The 26604-nt window shown below is 36.8% G+C and overlaps 2 protein-coding genes across 2 annotated transcripts; both read left to right on the top strand.

Annotated features, from left to right (window-relative positions):
• The first annotated feature begins 1361 nt into the window (after nt 1-1361).
• Nucleotides 1362-15063, top strand: LOC121413687 (coiled-coil domain-containing protein 81-like). Its single transcript, XM_041606607.1, has 12 exons — nt 1362-1597; nt 2753-2814; nt 3388-3544; nt 4213-4469; nt 5919-5998; nt 6656-6822; nt 7443-7882; nt 8642-8749; nt 9671-9840; nt 10260-10338; nt 12339-12565; nt 13183-15063. Exons 1-12 carry the CDS (start codon nt 1519-1521, stop codon nt 13445-13447), a joined length of 2091 nt encoding a protein of 696 aa, XP_041462541.1. The 5' UTR covers nt 1362-1518; the 3' UTR covers nt 13448-15063.
• Nucleotides 15064-17740: 2677 nt separating this feature from the next.
• LOC121413686 lies at nt 17741-25658 on the top strand. Its single transcript, XM_041606606.1, has 3 exons — nt 17741-17953; nt 19518-19687; nt 20438-25658. Exons 2-3 carry the CDS (start codon nt 19526-19528, stop codon nt 23279-23281), a joined length of 3006 nt encoding a protein of 1001 aa, XP_041462540.1. The 5' UTR covers nt 17741-17953; nt 19518-19525; the 3' UTR covers nt 23282-25658.
• The last annotated feature ends 946 nt before the right edge of the window (nt 25659-26604 follow it).

Below are 26604 nucleotides of genomic sequence, written 5' to 3'. Positions count from 1 at the left end.
GTCCTCTACGGCGGTTAACATCACAGTTTTTGCTGTGTATTGACTGGTGTACAGATGGAGGGAGGCTAGGGGTCATGTACCCTAACATTTTCACGACCAAGAAAAAATGAAGGGAAAAAAGTAAGAAAAATAAAGGGTCTTTTTTGTTGTTACCAGCTCGCTTCGCCATATTGCAGTTTTTAGAGGTTTTCCCCTGCATGCCTTATATATCTGCCCCCACAATTATTTTTGGCTCATTGCGATGAGTGGATGGTCGTGTAATTTTGTTATTGCTCCTGCAATCGAGCAAAAGAACCTTCTGCAAGAATCTTCAATCCTGAAGGAGGCAGATTAGAAGATTGTCCATTTTGATCCCCTCATCAAAATATCATGCCCCCCCCCCCGTTCAGATGAACATTGGTGTAGTGCCAAATGAAGTATAATCCAGTAAATTTTAGATAAAGTGAATAATGAGATACATAACTTTGATGCCACGTATTTTCAGTAGTTATGTGACAGGAATGCAGTTTGGAATTAAAAAAGTACAATACGGGAAATCTAAATTGCCAATGTGTCGTCAAAAATGTTTATTTCGTCATGTACAGTTGAAATAAAAATAAAAAAAATACACCTGCCTGCACAGTGCACACACCGAAATTAATTAATTAAGTCCTGAAAGTTGCATTTTCACAATAGGATTAATCTAAAATTCGCTATTTGGCTTATGAAAAGTGTAACCATAATTGTATTTTTAAAAATCTGTTTGCGATGTAGAAAAATGGCGAAGCAAATAATAGGTTTAAGCCTCCTGACCATCACCCCTCCCCCCTCCGAATCGCCGTATTGTGATTTGGGGGTTGAACGCCCTTGTAAATAGGATTACGGAAGTAAGATATCCTACATACGTGTAGCGAATTTTGATACAGATGCGACAAACTTTTATCAATTTATGTACGTGCATCTATTCATTCATTCATCAGTTAATTAGTTCGTTAGTATTTTTTATTTTTTTATTAGTTGCTTCAATGCCACTCTCATATTTTGTGTTCTATTCAAATTTTAATATTTATGCTATGATATAGGAAACGCCCTATAGAAATGTTGTCTCGCTCCAAAATTCTTGAAATTTAACTGATGCATATTATTCATGATGTAAAAGTAAAATTATTGAAAATTCTTGACATATAACAGCACGCCCAGAGAGTGTGTGCTATGCTATGCCGAACGAAATGAATACAGCGCCAACTGTAGGCAGGCTCCGAAACAATGTTTACATGTCACTCGTGTGTATTGGTGTGTGTGTGTGTCGGCTGCTTGGGCGACCATGGTAACGCTCTATTGTTATAACAGTACACGTAAACTGCATGGGGATATGCGGCTAGTCTCTATGCGAATGTACGATCGATCCCATGAACTTACATACAATGCACGAAACTCAATTCAACGTGAATTTAAACCGGTCAAACTACGAGTAAAATAGGAATATCATACTTCATGGGCAATATATAAACCGAGGAAACAAGAAGGAAAATAACCAAAATGACGGAGGTACTTTCAGAACTGGTTTCAGATGCCAAACGACACAAGTTTTCAACGATTCCCAAACTCTCCGATGATGGTAAGTCGCGATATTTCGCGGGGAGTGGTTGGGCAGCTGGCAGGTGGATCTCTGTCAGTCACTGTGTGTATATGTGAGTGTGACTGAGGAAAACCGGTCAGGGATTTTAATGTGATGCTCGATGATGGGGACGTTTTTCTTGAGAAAATTGAAATAAAATCACCTTTTTACCAAGTGGTTTATTGTTATTGATGATGATAAATATTAAAATAAGGCCCAGCTGAGTGAAAGTGATGATGAAGTGAAAATTGAGGCTTGTGGAATGTTGTGTCACAGTTCACTGTGACAAAGTGAAATGAAAGTCTGAAAGCAAACTTCTGACTTATAATCTGTCAGTCTGTGTATGATAGGGGCCCATGGCCATGTCTGCACACCTAATAATTTAAGCTAAGATTAAAGCTAAATTTCTTTTTGTTCCACAGAAAATTTCATTTTATAATGTTCCTTTCTTTTGAATACTAGTAGTAAATGTGCCAAAAATCTCAATTCTGGGAGAAATTATGATTTTATTAAAAAAACCTCAGACATTTCTTTTAAGATTGAACAAAACAAAAATGGTGGCCCATGTCTGTGCACCCATTCACTTTACACATAATTCAGGGATTGTGATGTGAAAGGCAGCATTTTGAGTCTGTCACATGAAATGCCAGAAATTCAATATATTTCCACCATCTTGAATCAGCTTTTTAAAGTCATTCTGCATATTGTGTAAATTTTGTGGTCATAGCGTAATTCTGAGTGTCGCCCCACTCACTGGCACTGAATTGATGATTTAAACCAGTTCATGGCATGGGTAATATCAATTAGACCTAATGTTAGTCTCACATTTTTTTGACTTAGATCTAGACCAAATTGTAAAGTCACCTGTATTCCACTCATTTGATGTCCTTGTCCGTGTTTTCTCTTCCCTTGTGTCCTTGTCCTACTGAGTATTGTCATAGAAGTAGAAGTACTGTACATGTTCACCGTAGATATAATAGGCTGATTTAGACACTATCACCATGTAATATTAGTATGCTGGCATGGCACTGAAGTTAGCTAAACCAGGATAGTGCTTAATTCAGGATGGTATCATCAAACCAGGATAGAATTTTCTTTACCTGACCTGATTTGATAATCTGGTGAAATCAAATGATTTTTTTTTCTTTCTTGCAGATATTGTGAGTGTGTGGGAAAATGTTGCCAACTTTGTGGAGCGGCACATGGCCCAGCAAAAGGTGAGAATTTTTGTTCAGATTCATCTGTATATAAACAATTGATATAATTGAGTAAGCCTAGTTCATACTACAAATGAATTCAGTAGTCTTATTGTGGAGCATTGTAGCCCAGTGGATTGATATCCTGACTTTGAAACAAAGGGCAGGGGCTTCGAATCCCATGCAGCCATGTCATAATTTTCATTAATGCTGCCAGGATAAAGCCATGGTAACAATGTCCAAGTCTTATTGTTAAATCTGCATGTGTTCTTAAAAGCATCCTGATTTCTAAAATAAAAATCTCAAATTAATTTTCTATTAGGCGTAGTACATTATGTTTGCTGAGGTAAAGAGCTTTACCTCAAACTAAGAACAAACTTTTAAAGTCTAAATGAATTGACATAATGTATATTTTAACTGAATTGATACATGTATGTTAAACAGATAAATTCATGTAAACTTTGTCTTTGTTGAAGTTAGAAAAAAATGTGCTTTGGATGGAATACATGTAGGTGGTACATGTAGCCTATAGATGAAATTTGTGTCAGTTTTTACTTGTCTTTACCTTTTTTTCCACACTTCATTTTATTACAGGGAGTTCAAATCCATGCTCTTGGGACATTCACCTTTACCCAGAAGAAGATTGATATTGGAAATAATAAGTTTATCCTCATCCAGAGGCCTGTCTTTGTACTCTCAGAGAAGTTTGCGCAGACCCATGGACTCAGTTACACTAAACATTTCACCTCAGGTATAAAGTTCTGTCTTATATTATTGATATTGCAACATGCTACATGTACATCCATACATTACTGTACTCAAAGGTTTTAGGAGATGTTTTCCTTTTTAGATCTACAGTTTAGGATGTGATGATGGAGGTATTTTGCTTGAGCAATGCATGCTTATTTCACAGTTCAGTATTTAAAAAAAATCTGATTAGGCCTACATGTTACGTACTTGTGTAAACTTTCTGAAATTTTGAAATGTTGTCCAAACTTGACATGGAAATGATACCACTTGACGCTAACATTTCAGAAAAAAAGGAGTCAGTCACATGTCAATAAATTTTCAATGAAACAAAATACAATCTCTGAAAAAAATATAATTTTCATCAATATTATTTTATGAAAAAAAAATCAATGGAATTGGAAGAGCAGTGAGAAATAGCTTTATTAATTGTCAAAGTACATTTTGGTGTCTTTAAAAAATATATCTGTGATCAATGTATAATTTCTTGAATTAATGATTCTTAATGTGAATTCAAATACAGATTAAAAATATGTTTGAAACAATCTGTTTCGACTATGTATTATAATCATATATATTTGTAATTAAGATGTATGTTATGTAACACCCTTGTTTTGCAAGATGAAAACAAATGAAAATAATTTTTTGTTTCATGTTCCTCGCCATGTTTAGGTCAAGTCCCCATCGTTCAACTCAACTTTGCAACACTTTCCAATGAGAGCCCCTTTGATCGTGACACTGTAGAGGGATGTGTTCGTGAAGTTCTTCAGGCGCTTTCTCGTTGTGTCCAGTCTAAGAAGAATGTAGAATTCACCTTTACCGGCATCGGACGTCTGACAATCCGTGATAGCAAAGTCAAGATGAAGTTTTATAAGGATTTCCTCAATATGATGGATGGTTCTGGTCGTCTAGTTGAAGCTCTCAGAAATGTAAGTAATAGAAAATTAATAACTTAATAAAAAGCTTAATTAAAAGTTTTAGTAAATCCCAAAACTATACATGTACATGTATGCATGCCATCAGTTCATTACTTGATTATGATGCACATACCCTCAAAAGGTTATGATGTGTTGTGGCTCAGTGGATAAGTCTCCGGACTGTGAACCACAAGGTCTGGGGTTCAAATCCCACCGCAGCACTAGCGTCATTTGGCAAGGCATTTATCTACATTTGCCACTCTCGACCCAGGTGTAATAAATGGGTACCCAGTAGGGAGAAATTCCTTGGAATACTCGATGCGCCCGATCAGGGTAGCCGTGCTAAAGCCAGGGTAATACTATGCAGCTCTTAGAAACATTTGTATTAAGCGCTATATAAATGTTGCATATTATTATTATGATGTGGAGTATAGGAAATAAAATTCATATCATATACACTCCAATTGGCAAGAAGTAACTATGGAAATGTCGCTCTGAGCGCATGTTACTACAACAAAACCAGAATGCTGCTGATGAGGACCAGTATTTTCCAATTATCAATTGTATATTATGAATCCAAACCTTCAACAAGCATCGTCCTCATTAGAAAGTCCATTGTCAAATGAAATACAGAAATTGAAGGTCATTTTCCCTCAACCGTATCGATTGTTGTCAAGAGAGCAATGGGGGTTGATGATAATCAATGGCAGTATCGTAATTGATGAATTGATGCGGTTGCCATGGCAGCTGGAGCAGAAGGCCTGAATTAATAAACTGTTGGCATTGAGATATTTCATTTTCCTTTACTAATATGATGCATAGCTCTAACTTGCATTATTGCATTGACATCCATACAATGGCATTTCTCTTTTCATTACAATCTACAAATTAGTCTTAAGGTTAATACAGTACTGTTGGTATACATCCAGGAATCATCGATACTGTCCATGGCATTTAATCTGTCTTTCCTTAAATTACAAAAAATATGGTTAATGTGTCATATCATTGCTGGTGTATTAAAACCTTGTACACATGTAGTTGTTTCTGGAATTATAAACATTTTTGGGTCAGCTCAGAAAAAGCTAGACTTTCCAATTACATATATGTCTTAAAAGGATTGTCTAGATACAGGAAGTAGGAGACAGTTTTTATACAGTATGAGGTTGCAATTGTTGCCATTTTGAAAATTCCTTTTTTTTCTGAGCCACCTTCAAATTCTTATTTTGGAAAAAAATTGGTACATTTACATGAACGTGTATTTGCAGAATATGTTTGGAGAAATTATTATTGTTTTATTTATTTATTATTTTTGTATTTATTTTTATTTATTTATTATATATTTTTTTTTTTTGGGGGGGGGGCATGTTTCTGTTCCTCAATTATTACTTGTGTAGGCTTAATTAAGGATGTTGCACATACACATGTTCAATAAATTTATTTTCTTTTTCTTCTTTGTTCCAGCGACCTGATACAGCAGACTCTGTGCTATCGAGGGCCAGTGTTTTCAGACCAGCCACAGGTGGTACAGTTGTTCTACCAAAGTAAGTTTAATGTTTCATCAATTTAAGTTTACATTGATTAATGATGGTAACTTTTCTTACATGGATGGTCACAGACGTACATATAAAGTTAGGATTAAATGTAAAATTTATATATCCTTTCTGGAGCGTAAAAATATGAAAAATTATGCCCACTACTATAGATATTTATAAAAAAATGTTTTTTTTCTTTTTAAATTATTCTATTTATTAATCTACATTTCTTTAATGATTCATCATTAGTATATTAGGGGGAGGGGGCTACATTTTTCAAATGAAAAATATTTTCCCCAAAAATTTGTATTATGAACATGCTGAAAATTTGAATACACTGTTTTTGTCTACCCAATATGTATATATTTTTAAAAGACTTCATGTACAATTTTCATTAGGCTAGCATCCTTAAGATTTCTGCTGAAAGACATGCCTTGTGATTTTTAAAGGTTTATTTTATTTATTTTTTTTTGGGGGGGAGCTACTTTTCAGGAATTTTTGTCTAACTGCAACATTTTATAAGCTTTACAGTGCAATGAATAGGGATTTTCTAGGGCTCCATATTCCAGTTTCCAGGGCTATTTCGGGGGTGAAATCGCCCCTAGTCCTTGTGTATCTTTTCCCCCGGATCTCTTGAATAACCTTGAGTGCTTCTCTTCATAACAGAATCACTCAGGGTGCAGGCAAGGATGGATTCAGTTTTGAGAACGAGGATAAAGAGCGTCAGATGCCTGCTATCGAAGAGGTCAGAGAGATTGAAGAACGTGGAGAGTCGCGCCTTGGTGACGCTCCCGAACAGGAAGATGAGGGGCTTGGTAGAGAAATAGAAGATGGTAAGATTATGGCAATAAATCCTTGATTCCTTGACTGCCTGAGCAGGGAAGCCGTGCTATAACTGGGGTACTATTTTGCAGAGTTTAGATACATTGTTTTATGAAGCCCTACAGATATCTTGCATGTTAAAATACTGGAAACCTATCAAGCAAGTAGTGATCATTTTGGCCACCATATGGTGCAGAGAATGATAATCAAGCTTGTATTAGATGATCTAGAATTGCTATACAATATGTACAGAATAGACTTTTAAAAACTTGACATTTTTAAAGAGGTAATTCAACTTTGAGTAAATTCTTCAAAGTTTTCTTTAAGTATCAGTTATTTCAAATTCAGATCAGCTTTTACAGATTTCTGTTCAATTGAAAGGGGTCTAAATTCTTATTTAGATATTATAAAAGTTGTCCAATTTAAGTGGCAAATCTCTATAAAAGTAATAACTAAATATTGGTTTTACAGTACATGCAACCCTTCTTTCTAGACCTTAACTGTCTCTGCTTTTATATTTTTTTCTTGAAGTGTGTCATAGTTTACTTTCTAGACAGTTGAACTGATCCATGAGATTGACTTTAAACAAATGTTCACTCATAAGTCATTTATTTATTCTTTTTATCCGTAGAAGCACCCAAGAAACCGGCCACACCGGTGCGGCCCTCATCCCGGCAACTAATCCCCACGGCCAAGGCAACCAGCTTAAGCCTCCTAGATGACCTTGCCCCGTCCCCACCCCCTCAACCCAGAGGCCTAAAAGGCACCCCGTCACCCCCTCCAGGCAAGCCCCCTTCCCCCAAGGGGGAACTCCCTCCTCCACGCTCCCCTGCAGAGATCCGTGAATCCCTCGCAAATGAAGCCGAGGCGATGGAGAGGTCCAGATCCGCCTCTTGCTCGCATGCCCATGAGAAAGCAGGACAGGAACTGTGCTATCTCTGCCACCAGAGGGCGGTGCGCAATGTACCTGTATCGTTCGAGGCTGAGAGGAAGAGGAAGGAACAGGAGCAAGATCGATTGTTGCAACAGTTTCAGCATTTGAAAGACACAGAGTCTATTCTTAGAGATCAGGTAAGAATCTGTGATAGATGTAATCAAAACCGAACTTGCACTGTGCATTTGGAGCACAAAGAATATGAAGTTTCTTTCTCAATATTTAGCTATGAATAAATTTTAAGCGTTGTACTTCATAATAATAATGTGTACCTCATAAATTAAATGAATTCAAAGTAAATGTACTTTGTATTTGAAACAGATCATATAGATAGAATCATTAAAAAGAAATCATATCTAGCAAGCTAATCGCAGGTCGGAAATGTCCAATTGACATGCAAGAATCATACAAAAGTGAGATGCATATTATGAACCAACTTAGTAGAAATTATATAGTGCATAAACAATAATATGAGAATGAAGCTTTCTGTTTGTTTCATTCTTATAATGATCGATTCATGTAATAGAGAAATGATGTCACCAGACAAAGGATATGTCCCCATGATAATGATATTATTACTCCCAGTTGAAAAGCAAAGATACATGTAATAGAGTGGTCTAGTAATGGCAGCTATAAGTATAATCGTTCAACAACTTTTCCAGTCAAATCAATCTTTTGAACCTGGAAGCCAATGCCATAATGCTCCTCAGGGAGTGAAGAAAGTGCATACATCTGACATCCGTCACTTCAGCTTAGATACTGTTGTAGCAGTGCTCCTCAGGGAATGGAAAAGGTGTTTGGACAGATTAGAAGCTGATGACTGATATGATCTAGAGGACATCAATCAATCGCGATGTGAAGGCAGAGTAATATCATCACCTTTTTTTTATTTTTAGGCTCAGAATATGTCTAACAAGCATCATTCCCAGAAGATAGCAGCCTTTAATCTCGGTGTTAGTGAGGCAATTAAGAACAAGCAGAAGGAAAGATCCACAGAATTTCATGTAAGTTGTGCCTCTTATGTCAATATTGGTATGTACTTTAGTTTATGAACATGTGCCTAGAAAGACAGCTTTGATGAATTGTTATGATTATGTAAAGCATGATTAAAGTCTAAACAAAGCGCAAAAACATCATTGTCCACACCTAAAATACGATATATATGTGCTTAGAAACAAGTGGCTCACCAATATTTTAACTATTTAATCATTTATTATGAGGCATCAAAAATATGACAGCTGCCACAAATTTTGTTAAATCATGTCCAGTCCGGAAACTTCCATGATCAATCAGAGAATTTAAGAAGCTACTTGAACTTCAAAATGATTGTCTAAAGCTACTCGTCACACTGCATGATATGAATCACAACTTGTGACATCACAATGAAATGGCTGTGATGTCATGGGTTTATCAATGCCAGTTTGGATTTTCTTTTTGAGTTGGCAGAGGTGACATTGCTGTTTTATATATTAAAGAGCTATGCAATCTTTTATGATCCGTATTTTGAACTCAGGCGCAACTTAGACCATGGTCTAACTCTGTGCTAAAATTATGGCAAGCCAAAAGTGTCGAAATTTTTTGAGTAAGTTGTATGTTTCTTATGTTTACTGTGCTCTTTCCTGATTCATCGATGGTGAAGACAATCATCTTTTTATACTTCCTAGATAATTATGAATAATTTGAGAGCCAAATGAGCTGAAATCTCTACTGTTAGTGATTTAAGTAACAATTGGCTATCCATACTTGAACCACAATTTCAAACCTGAGTTTAAGTTGAACCCGACTTCAGAATACGGGCCTATGAGTATAAAATCATTGACAATCCTTCTCCTTTCTCATCAAAGCATCACTTGTGTTATCCTCATTATTATTCATTTTTTTACTTGGATCTAAATTAATCTATCATCACCCTTCCTCTCCTACAGAGATCGTACGTATTCCAAAACCGTGCCCGGACTCCGCCACGCTTCCTGAAGCAGGAGGAGTATGCTGCTCATCTTGGATCTCAGGTAGAAGCTAAAGCCACTGACAGGGTCAAACGCAAGCAAGACACAGACTTCCTGGAGAGGCTAGAACAAGTGCAACTGGCAGAAGAGTAAGTGAACAGTTTCTCATTCCAGATATTCCCTCGCCCGTTACAGGGGACTCCGAATCTTGACTGTAGGCTCTTTTGTAAATTTGAAGTGTTCCAAAGTCATCAGGATGCTGCAGTTCATGCAAATGAGAAAGTATTTTAGGTAAATTCATTTAAATAAATCATCTCAAATCACAGCACTGTCTTGCATGGATGTAGCTCCCTTTGACAAAATCACATTCAGTTTCACTTTACGATCTTTTCCAAAGTATGCTCAAAATCTACTGCATGAAAATTTGAATAGATCATTGTTTCAAAACCTCACTTCCAAAACCATTGTTTGTGAACTGGGGCCATATACAGCTCTAGATCAGTCAAGAATGGTGGACAAATGGACCTTAATTCATATTTTTTTAAATATTCATGCTTAATCTTAACAGGCTTTCAGCACAGAGGGAGAGATACCTCAGAGATAAGATGGAACAAACCGATATGTACAAGAGGGCACTCTCAGCTCAGGTATGTAATCAACCTCATTCATAACTTATACCTTCATCTCTTCACTGTGTCATTGTATCTCATGGAATTTTGCTGTTATTCACCACAATGACATCCCTTTTCTTCTAATGTAAAGTCTAATTTGCTGTAATTTACTTTTTCATCTGTATATTTCATCAGGGCTCCGTTTCATAAAAGACTTGTTATGATAATAATTTTACAATTTCTGCAACAAGTTTACAATTAGCCAAGAAAATGATTGCTTTCATTAGCTTTATGTATTCCTGTTATTGCAATTTTGTCATTGTAACAGGTTTTATGAAATGGGTTCCTGAATTTTTTTGGTGAAAGACCTATTTTTCTTTTCAATATGATGTTTTATGCACCTCCCCCCCCCCCCCTTATCAACCATACTAACTTCTTTCTTGGGTTTTGTGGTATTTCCTTCTCCTGTCAATATAAACCAATATCAATCTCTTTGTGTTATAACTCTGGCATCTTATAATCATCAATCCCATCAACTTTTTTTTTCCTCTTCTGGTTAGAATGTTATGTTTCGCTGTAGGATACATCCTTTTCTTTTCTATCATACATGTATCTATTTTGATATCTCCAGCTGATTAAAATCTTTATTTTTTTATGTTACTCTAAAATATTGTAAAGCAGACTTCTTTTTATTCTTTCTTTAATATGACTGCACAAAGTTATTTGTTAATCTCATGTCTGTTCTATTTCCTATTTCCCCCTTTTCTCTGTTTCTCCTCTTTCTTTTCTCATTGCACCCATCAAAAACTAATTCATATCTTGCTGAATTGTTTATAATTGTGTGTCGTCCTACTCCTCCAAAACAAATGAAAATTAAAAATCACTCTCATTCCATAAAACACAATATTACAATTCGATTGGTCAATTCTGATCTATATACCCTTCAATCTTTAACCAACTTATGTCAAATATTATGACTAATCCATCGCATAACATTAATACAATTATTTTGGACACATGCACTCAAACCCATTTGGGGCGCTTGATGTTTTCAATATTCCTTCCATTTATGGAATCCTTATCAACATTAAACTATCCAACACTGGAAAAATGCAAAAAATGGTTACGTGAATATATCAGATCAAGATTAAACGTGCCTTGGAAATGCTAGAGGAAGCGAACTACACCCTTGTGGTAGAAGCGGACCGGGAGGGATGTCTCAGCCCCCGGGAGGAGGCCTGCTGCGAGGGGTACGGGGAAGGGGTTCATTCTAAGGAAGAGGGCATTCCTCCGAGGGTGTGCTGCAGCGCGGACCCACGCCTTCAGACGGGCAAGATGAGCCCTCTGACACTGCCGACGCCCAAGACTATCCGGCCGTTCTCCAAGACGGAGCCCCTGCGGCTGAAGATGCCCAACCATCGCATGGTAGAATCTTTAAAAATTACCCACTAATATATAACATTGCACTGCTAATATTTCTTCTGATTGCATGCTTCTCATATCCTTCAGTTTCATATGCAACCATGTAACACTTTCAATTGTGTGGCTGTATTGTATGATTAGTTCTAGTATGTACATTAACTGTTCCATATTTTCTTCAAATTATCCACCAAGCAAAGTAATAAATGATCATTGATTTCAATTCGATTCATTTTCTAAACATCATTGACCAATATGCTTTTTCCATACTAGGGAAGTTTCAAATTTTGCCCAATTTCTATTCACTATTTTAATGAATATCCAAATGATATGAATCGTTTTTATTTAATAGATTAGGTAGGAAATATCCTTTCTTAAGAAGGCTTCAAAATGAAGGGGCCTCATTGTACATTGAAACAAAAAAATTATACTACAGTATTAGGGCTAAAGTGCTGACAAAATATTTGACAGTAGTATTCAAATTTAACTCCTGTTTGACTGAATAAAAAAACGATTTTTTTTCCACATTTATCATGGAATACCAGGTTTCATCTTCAATATAGCTATGATTATTATTTTTATAAAAACCCTTTTTTTTTCTCTCTCTCTCTCTGTAGGTGCGTTTCAAGCCTCTACCATTGCCAGGGGCAGTGCCCGACTCTAAGGAGCCTATCTTTGGCAAGTTTGACGCCACCAACGAGCAGCTTGCCGAGCGAAGGCGGCGAGCCATTGAGGTCTTTCAGGAGCAGATCTCAGCAGTAGAGAACAGACGAAAGACCAACCTGTCTAACCATGTCAAGACCCAGAATGAAGAGACAGACATGCTGGAGAAGACTCGTAGAGAGTAAGTTACAGGCCTGTTTTCTGAACTTGGTTTTCATGTCTAAAGTTGTGGCTTAGCTATGGATAGCCAACTGTATCTACATGTAAAATCTGAAACAGTTGAGATTCAATTTGATTGCACGTTTGGTGTTCAATTTATTATTAACATTATGGGACTGGTACCGGTAATTAAAATAGTTTTCTTCACTATTAAAGCTTAGAAAAGGGACACAGTAAATATAAGAAGCGTAAAAATGTTAACAAAATGTTGACATTTTTGGCTTCTTATTATATTAGCATTGACTTGGACCTTTCGCAATTCCCAATCAAGATATGCTTTTAATGAGTTGTCCCATGCATACATTTATGAAGGCTTTTCATTCATTTTGACTTTTGGAGAAAAAAGATCTGAAGTTTTACCATTCAAATCTCTTGTGGAGATTGAATTTTCCTGTTGTTTAAGAATAGTTTTCCTGTGCAGTCTGCAGGAAATGCAATTTCTTTTCCTATTTTGAGCAAAATCAGTCCTGTTTTCCAATCTTTCAGGTTGGAAGGCTGACTTGAGTATGTATCTTTTAACTAGATTTTCCCTGCCACTGAATCATATTTGATACATTCTTTTATATTTCTTTTGTGTAGATTGATCGCTGACCGTGCGGCTCGCTTTGAGCAGGCATTCCAGACGAGGAAATCCCTGGAGGATACGTGGAAGGAGGCGACGGCCCTCAAGAAGAGTCGGGAGGAGGAGCAGATGCTCAAACTCCAGAGCCCCGGCATCCTTCTCCACGAGCAGTGCGACCAGTACCACCGATGTGAGCAGTGCCTGCGAACGCTGAAGAACTGCGGCGAATCCAACATATGGAGCGAATCCAGATACATCCCCGGCTCTCGTCTAATTATGTAGTAATATTTGGTAGATTCCATAACAAAATTATTGAAATGGTCCTCTTTATTGCTGTGTAATGATACTCATTCCATTAAAAAAAATAAAGCACATCTAAATGATTTGATTTTTAAGCACACACACAATAAAAAAATCATAGTGAATTGAACTGATAATGGAATAATCAGGAAATGATAAATTGATTATACAGTGATATGAATAATGTTAAAATTGATAATTTGAAAATGCTAAAATAATTCTTTAGTGATATGAATATAAAAGGTAAAAGGTAAAGTTTTGTCACAGATTTTTATTAAAAAAAGAGGGAAAGTTGGATGTGGCACATTTCGGGATCATGCACACCATATTCTGTATGGACATTTGTTGTGATTTCACAATAAGTTAAGTGTTTATATTCTCTTAATTTTGAATTGGACATATTACATTGAAATAGAAGTGCTATATAAATATGAATAAATTGTTAAATTGTACAAATGTAGAGCTGGAACTCTGTCATCCCTTATTGAGTGTGAGATATATACTTCTATGCAAGTAGTTATGAATTAGGAATACAAATATTTAGATTTGAATATCAACATGCCTTGATCTGTTTCTATGGTCAGTCTTTTTTCTTGTACCTTGAATGGTACTTTTCAAAATGCTGGTGTTGAATTTTGCTTGATGCCTGGATAGAGATGGCAGTTCTATGCAAAATAACTTCCAAGTGTCTTAAAAAAACTGAAATGGTTAATATTGTTGGACTATGCATATGTGGATAGAAAGCCAATACTTTTGCAGAACAAATAAAATGTGAACAAAGAGTGTGTGCCATCATTAAACAAATTAAAGTGGTTATAATCAGGTTATTTTGAGATGAAACATTGAAATGAAATATTTGTGAGCTATTATGTGATATTATATGAAATTATGCAGTAATGAATGAATTATTCATAGTAATGTGTATTTAAAAGTATGCTTTTTGTAAATTTGATTATGAAACAGAAAGAGTGGTCATCTTTGCTATTAAATCATGCATTCAGATTGGTAATTGAACAATTATTTAAGGAAAATGAGTTAATTTTTTTCTTCGCCTTGTAGATTTTTTGTAAGAAGAGGCTTCTTTTATCTGGTCAGTATAGTGTGAGAAAATATATTTCTGAAGAAGTGAATTTAACTGGCATGTTCCTTGAATACAAAGAGATGCGATCAATATTTGCAATCAATTGTAACTAATAGTACATGGTTCTCCATAGCCTTAAATTTAGATTTGATCATGCAACAATTGCATTAATTTTATAACAGGGTCACTGTGGGTGTTGTGAGAAATATTTGTGATCAATTTTACATTTCTGATGCCAATTTACAATTGATATTATTAGTTGTAACCAGATTAAATTGTTTTTTACTACTTGATTGAAGAAGCAGACTAGCAATCAAGTGCAACATTTGCAATTAATTACCAGACTGATGATTGATATTGATCCCAAATTGACTTGCAATCGATTGCAAGTATCTTGCAACGCTCCAGTGGACTTGATAGGACATTGATGTAAAAAATACTACTGTCTATTTTGTATGTTCAGGGGCCCGTTGCAGAAAGAGTTGCGTTTAAACGCAAGTCAAAAAATCAATCGCAAGTCCCAAATGCGCGCTGTTGATTGGTTGAAAATCAAGTTGCGCTTGATTTTTAGAGTTGCAATTGATTGCAACTCTTTCTGCAACAGGCCCCTGGGGCACAGTAAACTTTGAGTTGTGAAGATCAAGTGCACATGCTATTATTCAAGTCATATGGAGGATACTACTTTGGAACTTTGCTATTACATGTACTTGTTGAATCCATTAAACAGAAATGGCTCCAGAAATTTCTTTACTTCTGTATAGTACTAGAAATGGGGCGTGTATTCAATGGATTGAATATATAGCTCTTTGCAGAATCTTGTTATGTTAAAGTTTTTATCAGAAGTTTCAACTATTTCTTTAACATTACATTCTATTGTCCATGGTGGACTAATGAATAATTAACAAATCAGAGGAGCTGAGGTATTTGTTTTACAACTTTGGACTAGGAGTGGCTTGGTGGTTGGTACTAGTGGTACAGGAGATCACCGATTCAAACATTCTTTCTGATTTGGTTCTTACATGATCTCGTATTACTGGGTGCCTGAAATGTATTTACATATTAATCTTTGGAAAAAAAATTCACTAGATAACATGACCTATTTTTCGAACAATTAAAGTTTGGTGTCTTAATCCGTCAGCCTTACTTGGTATGTACTTGTACACGTAGGAATATTTTGTTGATTGAAAATGATCAACATTTGACTTTGTAATATATGTTACATATATTCAAGTTGTAAATGAATCCATTTAAAGAAAGGTTTATACACTGTGGCTCAAGTATTTGTAAAACTGTTTCTCCAGGGCAGCATGATTGGTCAACGAACAAAGCATCCTGAATCTGCACTCTCCTCATATTGTTCCGGGAGTAGTATTTGAAGGGCTTTTTGCCGTTCTTGCATCCGGAAAAGCTCATCTAGTTATTAGCATTTATATGTTATTTTCAGGATGGTGGGTCATTAATAACGTCACGGATAAGCCTTTACATCATTTGGAAAAATGCCAAATGTAATCGCCCTACACCCACTTGTAACGTTTTTCATGTGGAGCAATATTAATCACCTATGTTACAAAACTGAAAGGGATTTATTGATAGAATCTGGGCATAGTACTTATGCCTTTTTGGCATTGAATATAGGTTCCCAGGCAGGTTGGGAATGATTTATTAAACTTTTGTAATGTACTCATCATGTATTATTCATACTAATGATTAGAAGATTGTGATCATGACGGTGAGAAACAATGTTATCCAGTAAAATTGTGGGCTCAGATTGTCAACACATAAGTACATTTATTTTCGAGAATGTGAAAAAGTGACTCAAATTCTAAATTGGTATACGGTAATTTAGATGTTGTGTATAATGTTGCTGCATTTGAAAAAGTATTTTTCCGTCCATTTCAGTATATTCAATATAATAAGTTAAAAAGAAGGAGATATAGCATTCATTGATTTCCATTGTATCTGTGCATTAAACAGATGATATTTGATTCCAATTTATTTTTCTTTCTTTTGGTTGCACTTTTTCCTATTTAACAACTCACTAGACTACACGTGTGCAGAAAATTCCACATATATATTCTATTGTTTTTGCATTCCAGTGTTATTTTTACTGTGCTTTTACTATTACTTCAAATGACAGGTTTATGCAAAATATGGAGTATTCAGAATTTGACCCCCAAAATGTATGCATTTATGCATAATATGTATTTTTAATTGGGAAAGTAAACATACATTCTGATTATTTCTATTCTTGAGTAATATTTTATGAGGAAGCGAGCTATGATAACAACACAAAAGATCAAATTTATATCTGCATTTTAGTTGCAATGATATTATTTTCTTGTAAATATATTTCTTTACTTATGTTTATCACTGTTAATATTTATGTCGCAATTAAATGCCTATGGACTTGTGTCACTATAATTGTTGCAATTTCCACTCTATCTTCTGTAAACAAATGGATCTTGACAAAAAAAGTTTTGTATTGGAGAGAGGGAGAGACAGAGACACAGATAGATTGGGAGGCAGAGAGAGGGAGAGGGAGATGGGGCGGGCGTGGGGGAGAGGGGTGCATGGGGAGGGATCGAGTAGGAGACAAAGGTGGTATAGAGGGGGGGGGGGTTGAAGGTTTAGGAGATAGATGAGGAGAGAGAGGGGGAGGGAGTGGGAGATAAATAGAGGGGTAGCTAGCTAAGGCTGAGGAGAGAGAGAGAGAGAAAGAAGAAGAAAACCTGCACAACTCCAATGGGCGTTTAACTCTTCTACACCTATTCATATTCGCCAATGATCATGCATAGCCATACTCTGTTGAATTGCACTTGGTGCACTCACTAAATTTAGGGATGAGAGTTGCTTGTCACCCAAGAGGAGTGATTAAACAGCCTGATGGCCTCTCCTAAGTGGTACCCCACACAGGCCCACTATTTCTTTTAAAAAAAGGTTGAAGCTAGAGTGCACCTATTGGAGCTACCCCTATCCTTGCCACTAAAGGTAGCCCATATTTACACATTTTCTAGTGTCTTTTTACAAAATAAAAGAAATTCCTCCAAGGGCGGGCCTGGTCAACCCCCCCCCCCCTTCCTTCCTGGATCCGCCACCGATCGACCCCCACCCCGACCTGCATCTCGCAGGCTCCGCACCGGGCTCTATACAAGGAAGATTTTGAACACCAATAAAAAAATTGTCTAGTTGCAAAGACTATCATAGTGTGAGTAAAAGGCCACATCTAGCCACACCCGTGCGCTCAAAACATATTGGAAGGAGATAATACGTTGTAGCATGTAATGCGTATTGCTACACACAAATCCGACGTACAAAGTGTATGGGCTGTTAACTACACAAAGGGCGTATACTAGGTTTTGACAAAAGGTCAAATTAACCGTTTTTGAGCCGAGGATTGCATCCTTATCGTAAGTATAAACGAGAAAATAGAACGATAATATATCAAAGACACCATTGAATTGATTATTGCGAGGGAATAGGAGATACTTTGAGGTATTTTCGTGCAGAATTTGAGTGATAACTGAAAAATGTTAGAATGCTGTTGTTGTTTAGTCCGACATGTTGAAAAGTGTGTGGTATGCGCTGGAATTTCAATTCGAGATCAATGTATGGACTATGGACGGTGTTGAAATGGTGTTGAAATGGTGTTGGTGTTGTGACAACACCATGTTTGAAATCAGGCTGGTGTTGGGATAACCCAGAGAGCTGTTGATTTGAATAAATAGGCCTATAGAAAAATCAAACTAGTATAACACTGAAAACTTTATCAATATCAGATGTAATATTCTAAAAAGGAAAGTTATGTCTTAATTAACTCTTAAATGACATTTGAAAGCTTTGCTTATTTTTCACAAAGCAATAAACAATGTCTATGACTATGCACAACTCTTTGACACACAAATGAGAAAGACAATGTCATTCACTATTTATTTTGTTTTTTTATTGTTTGAATTTTACAATATTTCATTTTTGGCAGATTTGACAAAAAGGAACAACTTGACTGACTGAACCATATTAATAAACAATGTCCACTTGTTCAGTGAGGAATTCATCGTTGATTCACATGACAATGAGCAGAGAAATAGAATATTTCATGTTTCATAATAAAGTACAAAACAAATAGTGAGTGGATGACATCATCAGTCTCCTTATTTGCATACCAACCAGGATGTGCATATAACCATTAAATGTTTTGTGAAAAGCGAAACTTTGAAATGTAATAACATTCTTTTATCTGATCTTGATGACATTGTTAATGTTATGCTTGTTGGATTTTTCTCTTTTTTATCAAAATAAACTTTTTGTTGGGATGGACCTGTCCTTTAAGGCCCACCCATATAGTTAAGAAAACTATGGCTCAGGGCACTATATCCGGCTAGACCGGCTTGTGACATGATGTCGGGATACATGGCTCTTTTGCCAATTTTGTGACTTTGGTTGGAACTAGTTTGGTTGCATGATAGGGTTCAAACCAATCACCTGACTACTATTATGATATAGGTGGTGCATCTGTAGAAAGTAATTGCCATGTGCAGTAACAGATGCACACAATGATAATTATTATTTGTTTCTTTAGTTTTAGTGATTAACTTCTTTGGGTGAAATTACTTATTGTTTATGAACTCCCAATATGGTAGGACCTATATAAAGACATACGAAATCTGGAATCTGGCATCCATTCTTCCAAAACATAAACAGATATTGCCAAAGTTTTATGGAATACCATTAGGACCAATAATTCAAGAAGTCTGCTATCACTGGATCGCAATGACAAATGTGCATAAACCGGTAGATGGAAATCTCCAAAATTCCCAAGATGTCCATGTTCGTTTGGAGAATGAGCAAATACCTGCAGAAATTCCAATTTGATTTAGAACTGACACATACACAAAATAAATTTTTCTCTGTGCTTCCAAAAGAATTTACTTTTTGTGATTCATTTATAAATACATTTTTTGGGTTTTTCTGCAGACCAAGAGATGAATCCTCAGCATATCCATCAGAACATGGGCTACTTGCCCCTGCTAGCTGAGGAAGGCTTGAAAGTAGTCAACAGCTACCAGGGCAGTGTCCACCTCCCTCCAGATGACTATCACCAGCCGCAGACCTCGGCCCAGCAGCATTACATGCCCCATTATCAGGTGAGTGGTTGAATATTGATAGTCATGCCATCAAAACAGACTCGTATCTGACTGATGGTATGCTGTTGGAATAACGTAATAGTGTTGGCAGGTCTAGGGTCTATTTCTCTGCTGTGGCTGTTGAATTATTAGTTAATTATGGATAAATTCTTGAGTCTTATACAATTTGATGATCGATCCTACAGTATGTGTGAGACCTGTGTCAACCAGGATCAGTACCAATATTTCATAATCTTGATGAAGAACTGGAATATATTTTGCTATTTTGTTATAATTGATGAACTTGGAGACTTGAAATAGGCTTGCACTTTCATAAATTTATTCAAATTCTTAATTTATTCAGAAGTCTTGATAAATTATCATTTATCAAGACTTATGTATATTATATATTATTATTATGTATATACTTGATACAATTTTTCTTTTTAAATGTAATTAGGTCTTTGCCAATGGTGTTGCATTTACAAAGTAGATGATACATGATACATAAAGAGCACTATACAAGTGATTTATATTTTGAACTATAAGTAAAGGAGTTTAAAAACTTTTAATGTTAACAAATAGAATTAATTGTATATTAGATTTATTTCTCAAGAATCTTCCACCTCCCACATATTTTCATTAAACCTTCAACTCCTGATGCATTATCATGTATTTCATATTATCTAATCTTATTCCTTTCATAAAAAATAGAGTTTGCATGATGTATAATTTCCTTGCTTGTTTTTTCCTTCTTGATGAATTGTTCAGGTCCCGGGAGATGGGTATCCTCACCACCACCACCATCCCCATGATCGGATGCAAGGCATGTACATAGGACCTCCAGGGGTTGGAGGACCAGGAGGAGGAGCAGGCAGCAGTACCAGTGCTGCAGATGACATCAACCTACATAGCTTTGATGATAACAGGGGAGGGCTGGTGACATTCAACCAACCGCAGTACCTCCCAAAGACTACCGCCCCTCTGCCAGCTGAGCCTAAACCTAAGGAAAGGTCCAAGAAAAGCAAAGGTGGGCAGCCTAAGAAGAGGGCTCGGAACCCAGCAGCCTGGAAGAGGAACACCAACAAGAGGTTGCGCAATTCAGGGCAGCCGTATATCAATTCGAATGGATGCGTCATGCCAGCTCGGAAGATGAAGGAATCGTGTAAGAACTGCAGGCAGCGATGTCCTGAGAGGATCAGCGAGGAGCAGAGGCAGGAGATCTTTGATGATTATTGGCATAGTAACAAGGACTGGACCTACAGACGAATGTACATCATCGAACATGCTTTGCCTCAGCCTATTCAGAGGAGACGATCCAAGAGGGATCTGGATCAGAAAGCCCGCAGAATCAGCTTCCATTACCATTTGACTTGCGATGGCATCATGGAGAAGGTTTGCAAGAGATTCTTTCTCAACACCCTTGCTGTTGGAGAGAAGTTTGTCATCATATCACTGCATAAAAAGACAGTTGATGGGAAAGTGATACCTGATAGACGAGGTAGGCATCCAGCTGCGAACCAAATTCCCTACGACATGAAGCAAGAGGCAAGGAGGCATATCCAGCTGAATATCTTGAATAGACCGCAGGAACAGGTCAGCCTTCCAAAGATGTATGACTCGTATGTTCAGGAGTGCGAGATGCACCAGAGAACAACGGTCAAGAAGCACTTCTATCGTAAGCTCATGAATGAAGAGCTTAGGATATCCCAGCAGAGATTAGAGGGACCAGATGAAGTGCGAAATGAAGAGCGCCCTCTGGACTACACTCCTACGCCACAGGTCAGTGCTCTTGAGTGCCTCATCAAAGAGCTCTGGCAGAAAGAACAAGAACGTATCCGCAATACCAAACCAAAATGCAGCCTGAAAGACAAGTTGAAAGAGTACCATGCCTTGAGATTTGGGGGAAAGGAGTATGTGAACTTCAAAGGTCAAGTTAGGCCATCACGGAAGATGAAAGAGCCTTGTGAGAATTGCCAGAAAGCTTGCACAGAGCATATAACAGAAGAGCAAAGACAACACCTATTTAACAACTTCTGGGATCCTAATAAAGACTGGACAGAAAAGAAGAAGTATGTCCTCAGCTGTACAGAATCAAGGCCTGTCATCAAATCTAGGATAAGACTTAAGAGGGCTAGGGCTGCCACAAGGTTCGGCAGGCCTCACAGATTCACTTATTTCTTTGAGGTGGATGGTAAGAAAGTACCCGTTTGTCGCAAGTATTTTGTCAACACCCTTGGCCTTAGTCATAATTTCATAGCTTCTTGTATTGCAAAGCAGGATGAAAATGGTGATTTTGATCCAGCCAAGAGGAAGAAGTCTGGAACTCTTGCCAAGTTACCCCCTGCTGCAGCCCAAGAGATCAGACAGCACATCATCTACAACTGCTGGGCAGATCCAAATAAGGGTAGAGAGTATCAGACCCATTCTTCAACCAGAGGATGGTCATGGAACGTCTCCAAGATGTATGCCGCTTATCGTCAGTGTTGTTGGATGCGAGGAACAAAGCCTGCAAGCACTTACATGTACAGGAGGGTGTTCTGCGAGGAAATGAAAATTTTTGAGGAAAGTAAGATGTTGACAGCAAGCACTCCGAGTTCATCCACCAGGCTTGCTGGGAAGAAACAGGCAGAGAGTAAGTCTGGGAAGGCAGCCTCCAGTTCTTTAAAGCAAGCAACCGCTCAGGAATTATCTGCCACTACTTCTGCTGATGGTCCAGAGGGTGACATTCTGGATAATCAAGATGAAATGTCTATGGAACCTACAGATGCAGAAAATGATAAAGACTATCAACCGTCAAGTGAAGAAGAATATGATGAAGATGATGATGATGATGATGAAGATTACACACCTCCAAAAAGGAAGGCTCAGGTTTCTGCTGGTCCTCAGTGCTCTGTGCCAGTAGTGCCTCCCGAACAGATGCCAGAAACATACGATGGGGAAGAGAAATTTGCAGAGGAGAAGGATGATGAACTGCTTGAAGATTTTCCTTCAACCTCTGGGCAGGTTGATCATACCAAACCAAGGTATCGTCCTAGTGACACAGCCGACATGCGTTGTGCTGGTCAGACCTATGTCAATGACAAAGGCAACGTCATCCCAGCCCGGAAGATCAAGGAACCTTGCACAAACTGTCGCAAACAATGCCTGGAACGTGTGCCACAGGAGATGCGGGAAAAGATCTTCAACATGTTCTGGAGCAAGGAAATGCCCTGGGAGAAGAAGCGTCAATACATGGAGGACTGCATCGAAGAGACCGCCGTCAAGAAGCGAACACTCCCAGCTTCTCAGATGAAGCTGACTCGCAAGGTGCACATGAAATACACACTCAAGTTGGGAGACTGGCAGGAGAATGTGTGCAAACTTTTCTTCCTGAACACGCTTGGAATCAGCCAGAAATTTGCCATTGTATCTCTGAGAAAGCAGAAAGAACGGCTTCTACAGGATGTTGAGATTCCCCCTTTTGACCCATCCGATCCAGTCTCTCTTCCTGATCCAGTCCCTCTTGCTCCAGTGCCAAGTGAATCAACTCCTGCACCTACAGATAATGCAGATAGTAGTTTTAGAGATGTACTTTCCCATCTGCTTCTAATCCCTACATCGAATATGTCTTAATCATAAATTCTTCTGTCAGATGTGTTCAGAGAATGACTCTGCTATGTCATGTGACAGATTATTCAGGGGAGACAAAAAAAAAATGCATAGCTAATGTTATGAAATATCATGTCAACAGTCAATCGTCAAATTCCTAAAACCGATGATTCATGGGGAGATCAGAAAATTTCTAGACAAAAACATGCAATTACAGTCTGATTACTTTATTTTACAGGGCTCCACACTAATCCTTTTTTCTACTGGTCCAACCAGTTCATGTTGAACCGGTAGACAGCCAGTTTTTCCATTTTTTACTGGTCTGAACCTAAAATATACTGTTCCTTCAAAACATTAAAAAGACTTGATTTTATTGCCCCCCCCCAAAAAAAAAAAAAAATATGCAACAAACAGTACACTCACAATATATATTTCACAAGCGCCATTACTCAGTTTTGGAGAGCCATTCTTTAAGATAACAGAGTCATTTTTCAATTCACAAAAGAGGAGAAAATATCACTTGTATCAGTTTGATATATATTTTTACTGGTCATGTCGGACCAGTAAATCTGGCTATTTCTAAAAAAGTTACTGGCCCGACAGCAATTTTTACTGGTCTGGGACAGTCAGACCAGTGCCAGTGTCGTGCTCTGCTCTATATTACAATGGTGAAAGTTCTAAAGCCATGGAAGCTGGATTTTTTTATTTTTGTGAAATGGCATCTGGTTGCATGTGACTAAAAATAGATGGATTTTCATCAAATTTTATGTTTCTTGTATTTTCTGCTGAAAATAAAACCAACTTGATGTTAGGGTAAACTACTATATCTTCCATCTTTTGGAGGGAATGAATTAGTATCAAAGTTTATATTATATCCAAGTCTCCAAGTTCCAACTTTGGCACCAGATTTTTTTTTTTGAAGGCAAATCATCAAGTTCATATCTGGTGCTTGGAAGAGAATGGCCTGAATTCTAAAGTTCATTTTTAATTAGACCCTGGTCTACCTGTATGGTTTGTGTGTGTTCGCTTGGTATTCACCCCATGCACCATTGGGGGAGAAGACTATTTTAGTTGTTGACAGACATAAATCATTTGATAAATTAAAGTTATGAAAATCACAAAACCAATTTTCAAGTGATATTGATATTTCCATGCCATTGCCAGTTCATAAAGCTGAGCAATTGACTTTTGGGTTGAGTTTTACCATTGATCATACAAACATGTGAGCAATAGATCGTGTCAAGATGGGTAGGGGAATGATTTATTTCAATTTTAAGAACACATGTAAATATCTGTTAAGGTAGCAATGTATAAACAAATAGTTCCTGTCGCAAGTCTACGCTGATTGTGCCAAATTTTAACATTATTCTTGCCCTTTATTCATTTGAATTGATGAAAAACTGCAATTATTTTGAAACCTTTCTTGACACTTTTATTTCTATTTTCTAACCATCTCAAAATTGTGTCATGCATTATGAACATGCAATACTGTGTGTAACAGAACTGAGTATATTTACCTTATTAAAAAACAAAATCTTACATTATATTGATTTGAAATTCATTTTCTATGAAGGGACATTGTCTGAATTTTCCTACCTTTCTCTGTTTTTATATGAATTTGTTTTATGTTGAAATATATGCTCAGTATACCATGATAGTTTACTTTTCTGTTGCAATATTAATGAGCATGTCTAGAGGTATGAATTTGCTTTCTTTCTACACATTTTGCACTTTTGTATGATATTCTTGATTCATTCACTGTTAATCTACAAGCATTTATTATTCAGTGTACATTTTAGTCATAATGTAAATTTGCTTTGAGAACAAGTTAAGAGTAATCCAACATTGTCTTTACACTGACTACCGTCATGGTAACATAAAAAAACATTGGCAGTTAAACTTCTCCAAAGTTCAAAATCTTGTTTCCTGTATAGAGGCTGGGAGGTCGTCATAGAATAGGCATATTTTGGAGATCAGGGACAGATTTTTTAGATAGTATATTGATACTATGGTAAGCCAGTTATGTCATAATTTGTTTATCTAGGAGGCGTGCCTGAGCATCTTCCTCATGAGCTTTATGTTGACCTGTGTTTGAATCATTGATTTAACACACAAACAATAAACGAGAGTTGTATTGGTCTTTCCATAGTTCAAAAAACAAAGTTCCCAAAACTGAAGAAAATAAGAGGCATTTTCTGGAATTTTAAAATAGTTTTCTTTTGTCTACACACTTCCTGAAGTAAAATCAATAATGCAAGTGAAAAGCGTGAACTGTTTACCTACAAAATGCGGCAAACAATCATTTAAAAATGAATATTGAAACTTGTTTCATGGAAACATTATTTCTTACACTACTACATTACATTATCATCATTATTATTATTAATTTATTGTGTTCATTTTAATTCTTTTTTCTTTACCTACAAATGCGGCAAACAATCATATAAAATCATATAAAAATGAATATTGAAACTTGTTTCATGAAAACACTTCTTGCACTACTACATTACATTATTATCAATATTATTATCAATTTATTGTGTTCATTTTAATTTTTTGGATTCTCCAGAATTTCTTGGAGTATTTTTATTTCCTGACGATTACCTGGCAAAGCCCAGGTTTATATTGCCAGGAGCCCAGGGAATTACCTGGTGGGTGTTTCATAAAGCTGTTCGTAAGATAAGAGCGACTTTAAGAACGACTGGTGATCCTTTCGGTAAATGGTATACACCATTGGCGATGGTTTAGCGCGTACGAAAGGTTCACCAGTCGTTCTTAAAGTCGCTCTTATCTTACGGACAGCTTTATGAAACGGCCCCCTGGAATGTGGGAATCCTGGTTTATTTGCCTTTTAATATTATGATTAATGTTGCCAGTAATGGCACAATTTGTCATCAAGAAGACCAAACCTCGAGGTGCGAGGTCAATATTATATTTTATGTAAATCATCATGCAATCAATCAACTTGCCTATCTCTGCGTACGAATGAGGGTGCAAATGATTTCAAGATAAGGAATCGGGCATTGCTTGATTCAAGTACTCAGGTTCGAATTTTTGAACAAGAACAAACTCTATCAAGAGAGGACTAATTGAAATAATGAGTTGTTCAAGGTTATAAGTGATACATTAATATTTTTCTTTAATATTTTTTTTATTTATGAAAAGAGGTCTGTTTCCTATCCTTGTAATGATCACGCATTTCTTTCAAGTAATGGGCGGCAATATGGACCAAGACCAATCAAATATTATTTCGAACCAAGGGAAAAAAAGGAAAAGAAAGAGAAAAGGATGAAATATAACATACTTAGATATGTCATAATCGTTAAAAAATTGATCCTCATTATTAA

This window comes from Lytechinus variegatus, chromosome 4 (genome assembly GCF_018143015.1).
Source record: "Lytechinus variegatus isolate NC3 chromosome 4, Lvar_3.0, whole genome shotgun sequence".
Lineage (NCBI taxonomy): Eukaryota > Metazoa > Echinodermata > Echinoidea > Temnopleuroida > Toxopneustidae > Lytechinus > Lytechinus variegatus.
Note: the sequence above shows the minus strand (reverse complement) of the source record. Positions and strands in the feature narration are given on the sequence as shown.

Coding starts and splice junctions, on each gene's coding strand:
- LOC121413686 (XM_041606606.1), top strand. CDS start 19,526: ATGAATCCTCAGCATATCCATCAGAACATGGGCTACTTGCCCCTGCTA. Junction 19,688..20,437: donor ATTACATGCCCCATTATCAG/GTGAGTGGTTGA, acceptor TGAATTGTTCAG/GTCCCGGGAGATGGGTATCC.
- LOC121413687 (XM_041606607.1), top strand. CDS start 1,519: ATGACGGAGGTACTTTCAGAACTGGTTTCAGATGCCAAACGACACAAG. Junction 4,470..5,918: donor TAGTTGAAGCTCTCAGAAAT/GTAAGTAATAGA, acceptor TCTTTGTTCCAG/CGACCTGATACAGCAGACTC. Junction 8,750..9,670: donor AAAGATCCACAGAATTTCAT/GTAAGTTGTGCC, acceptor CCTCTCCTACAG/AGATCGTACGTATTCCAAAA.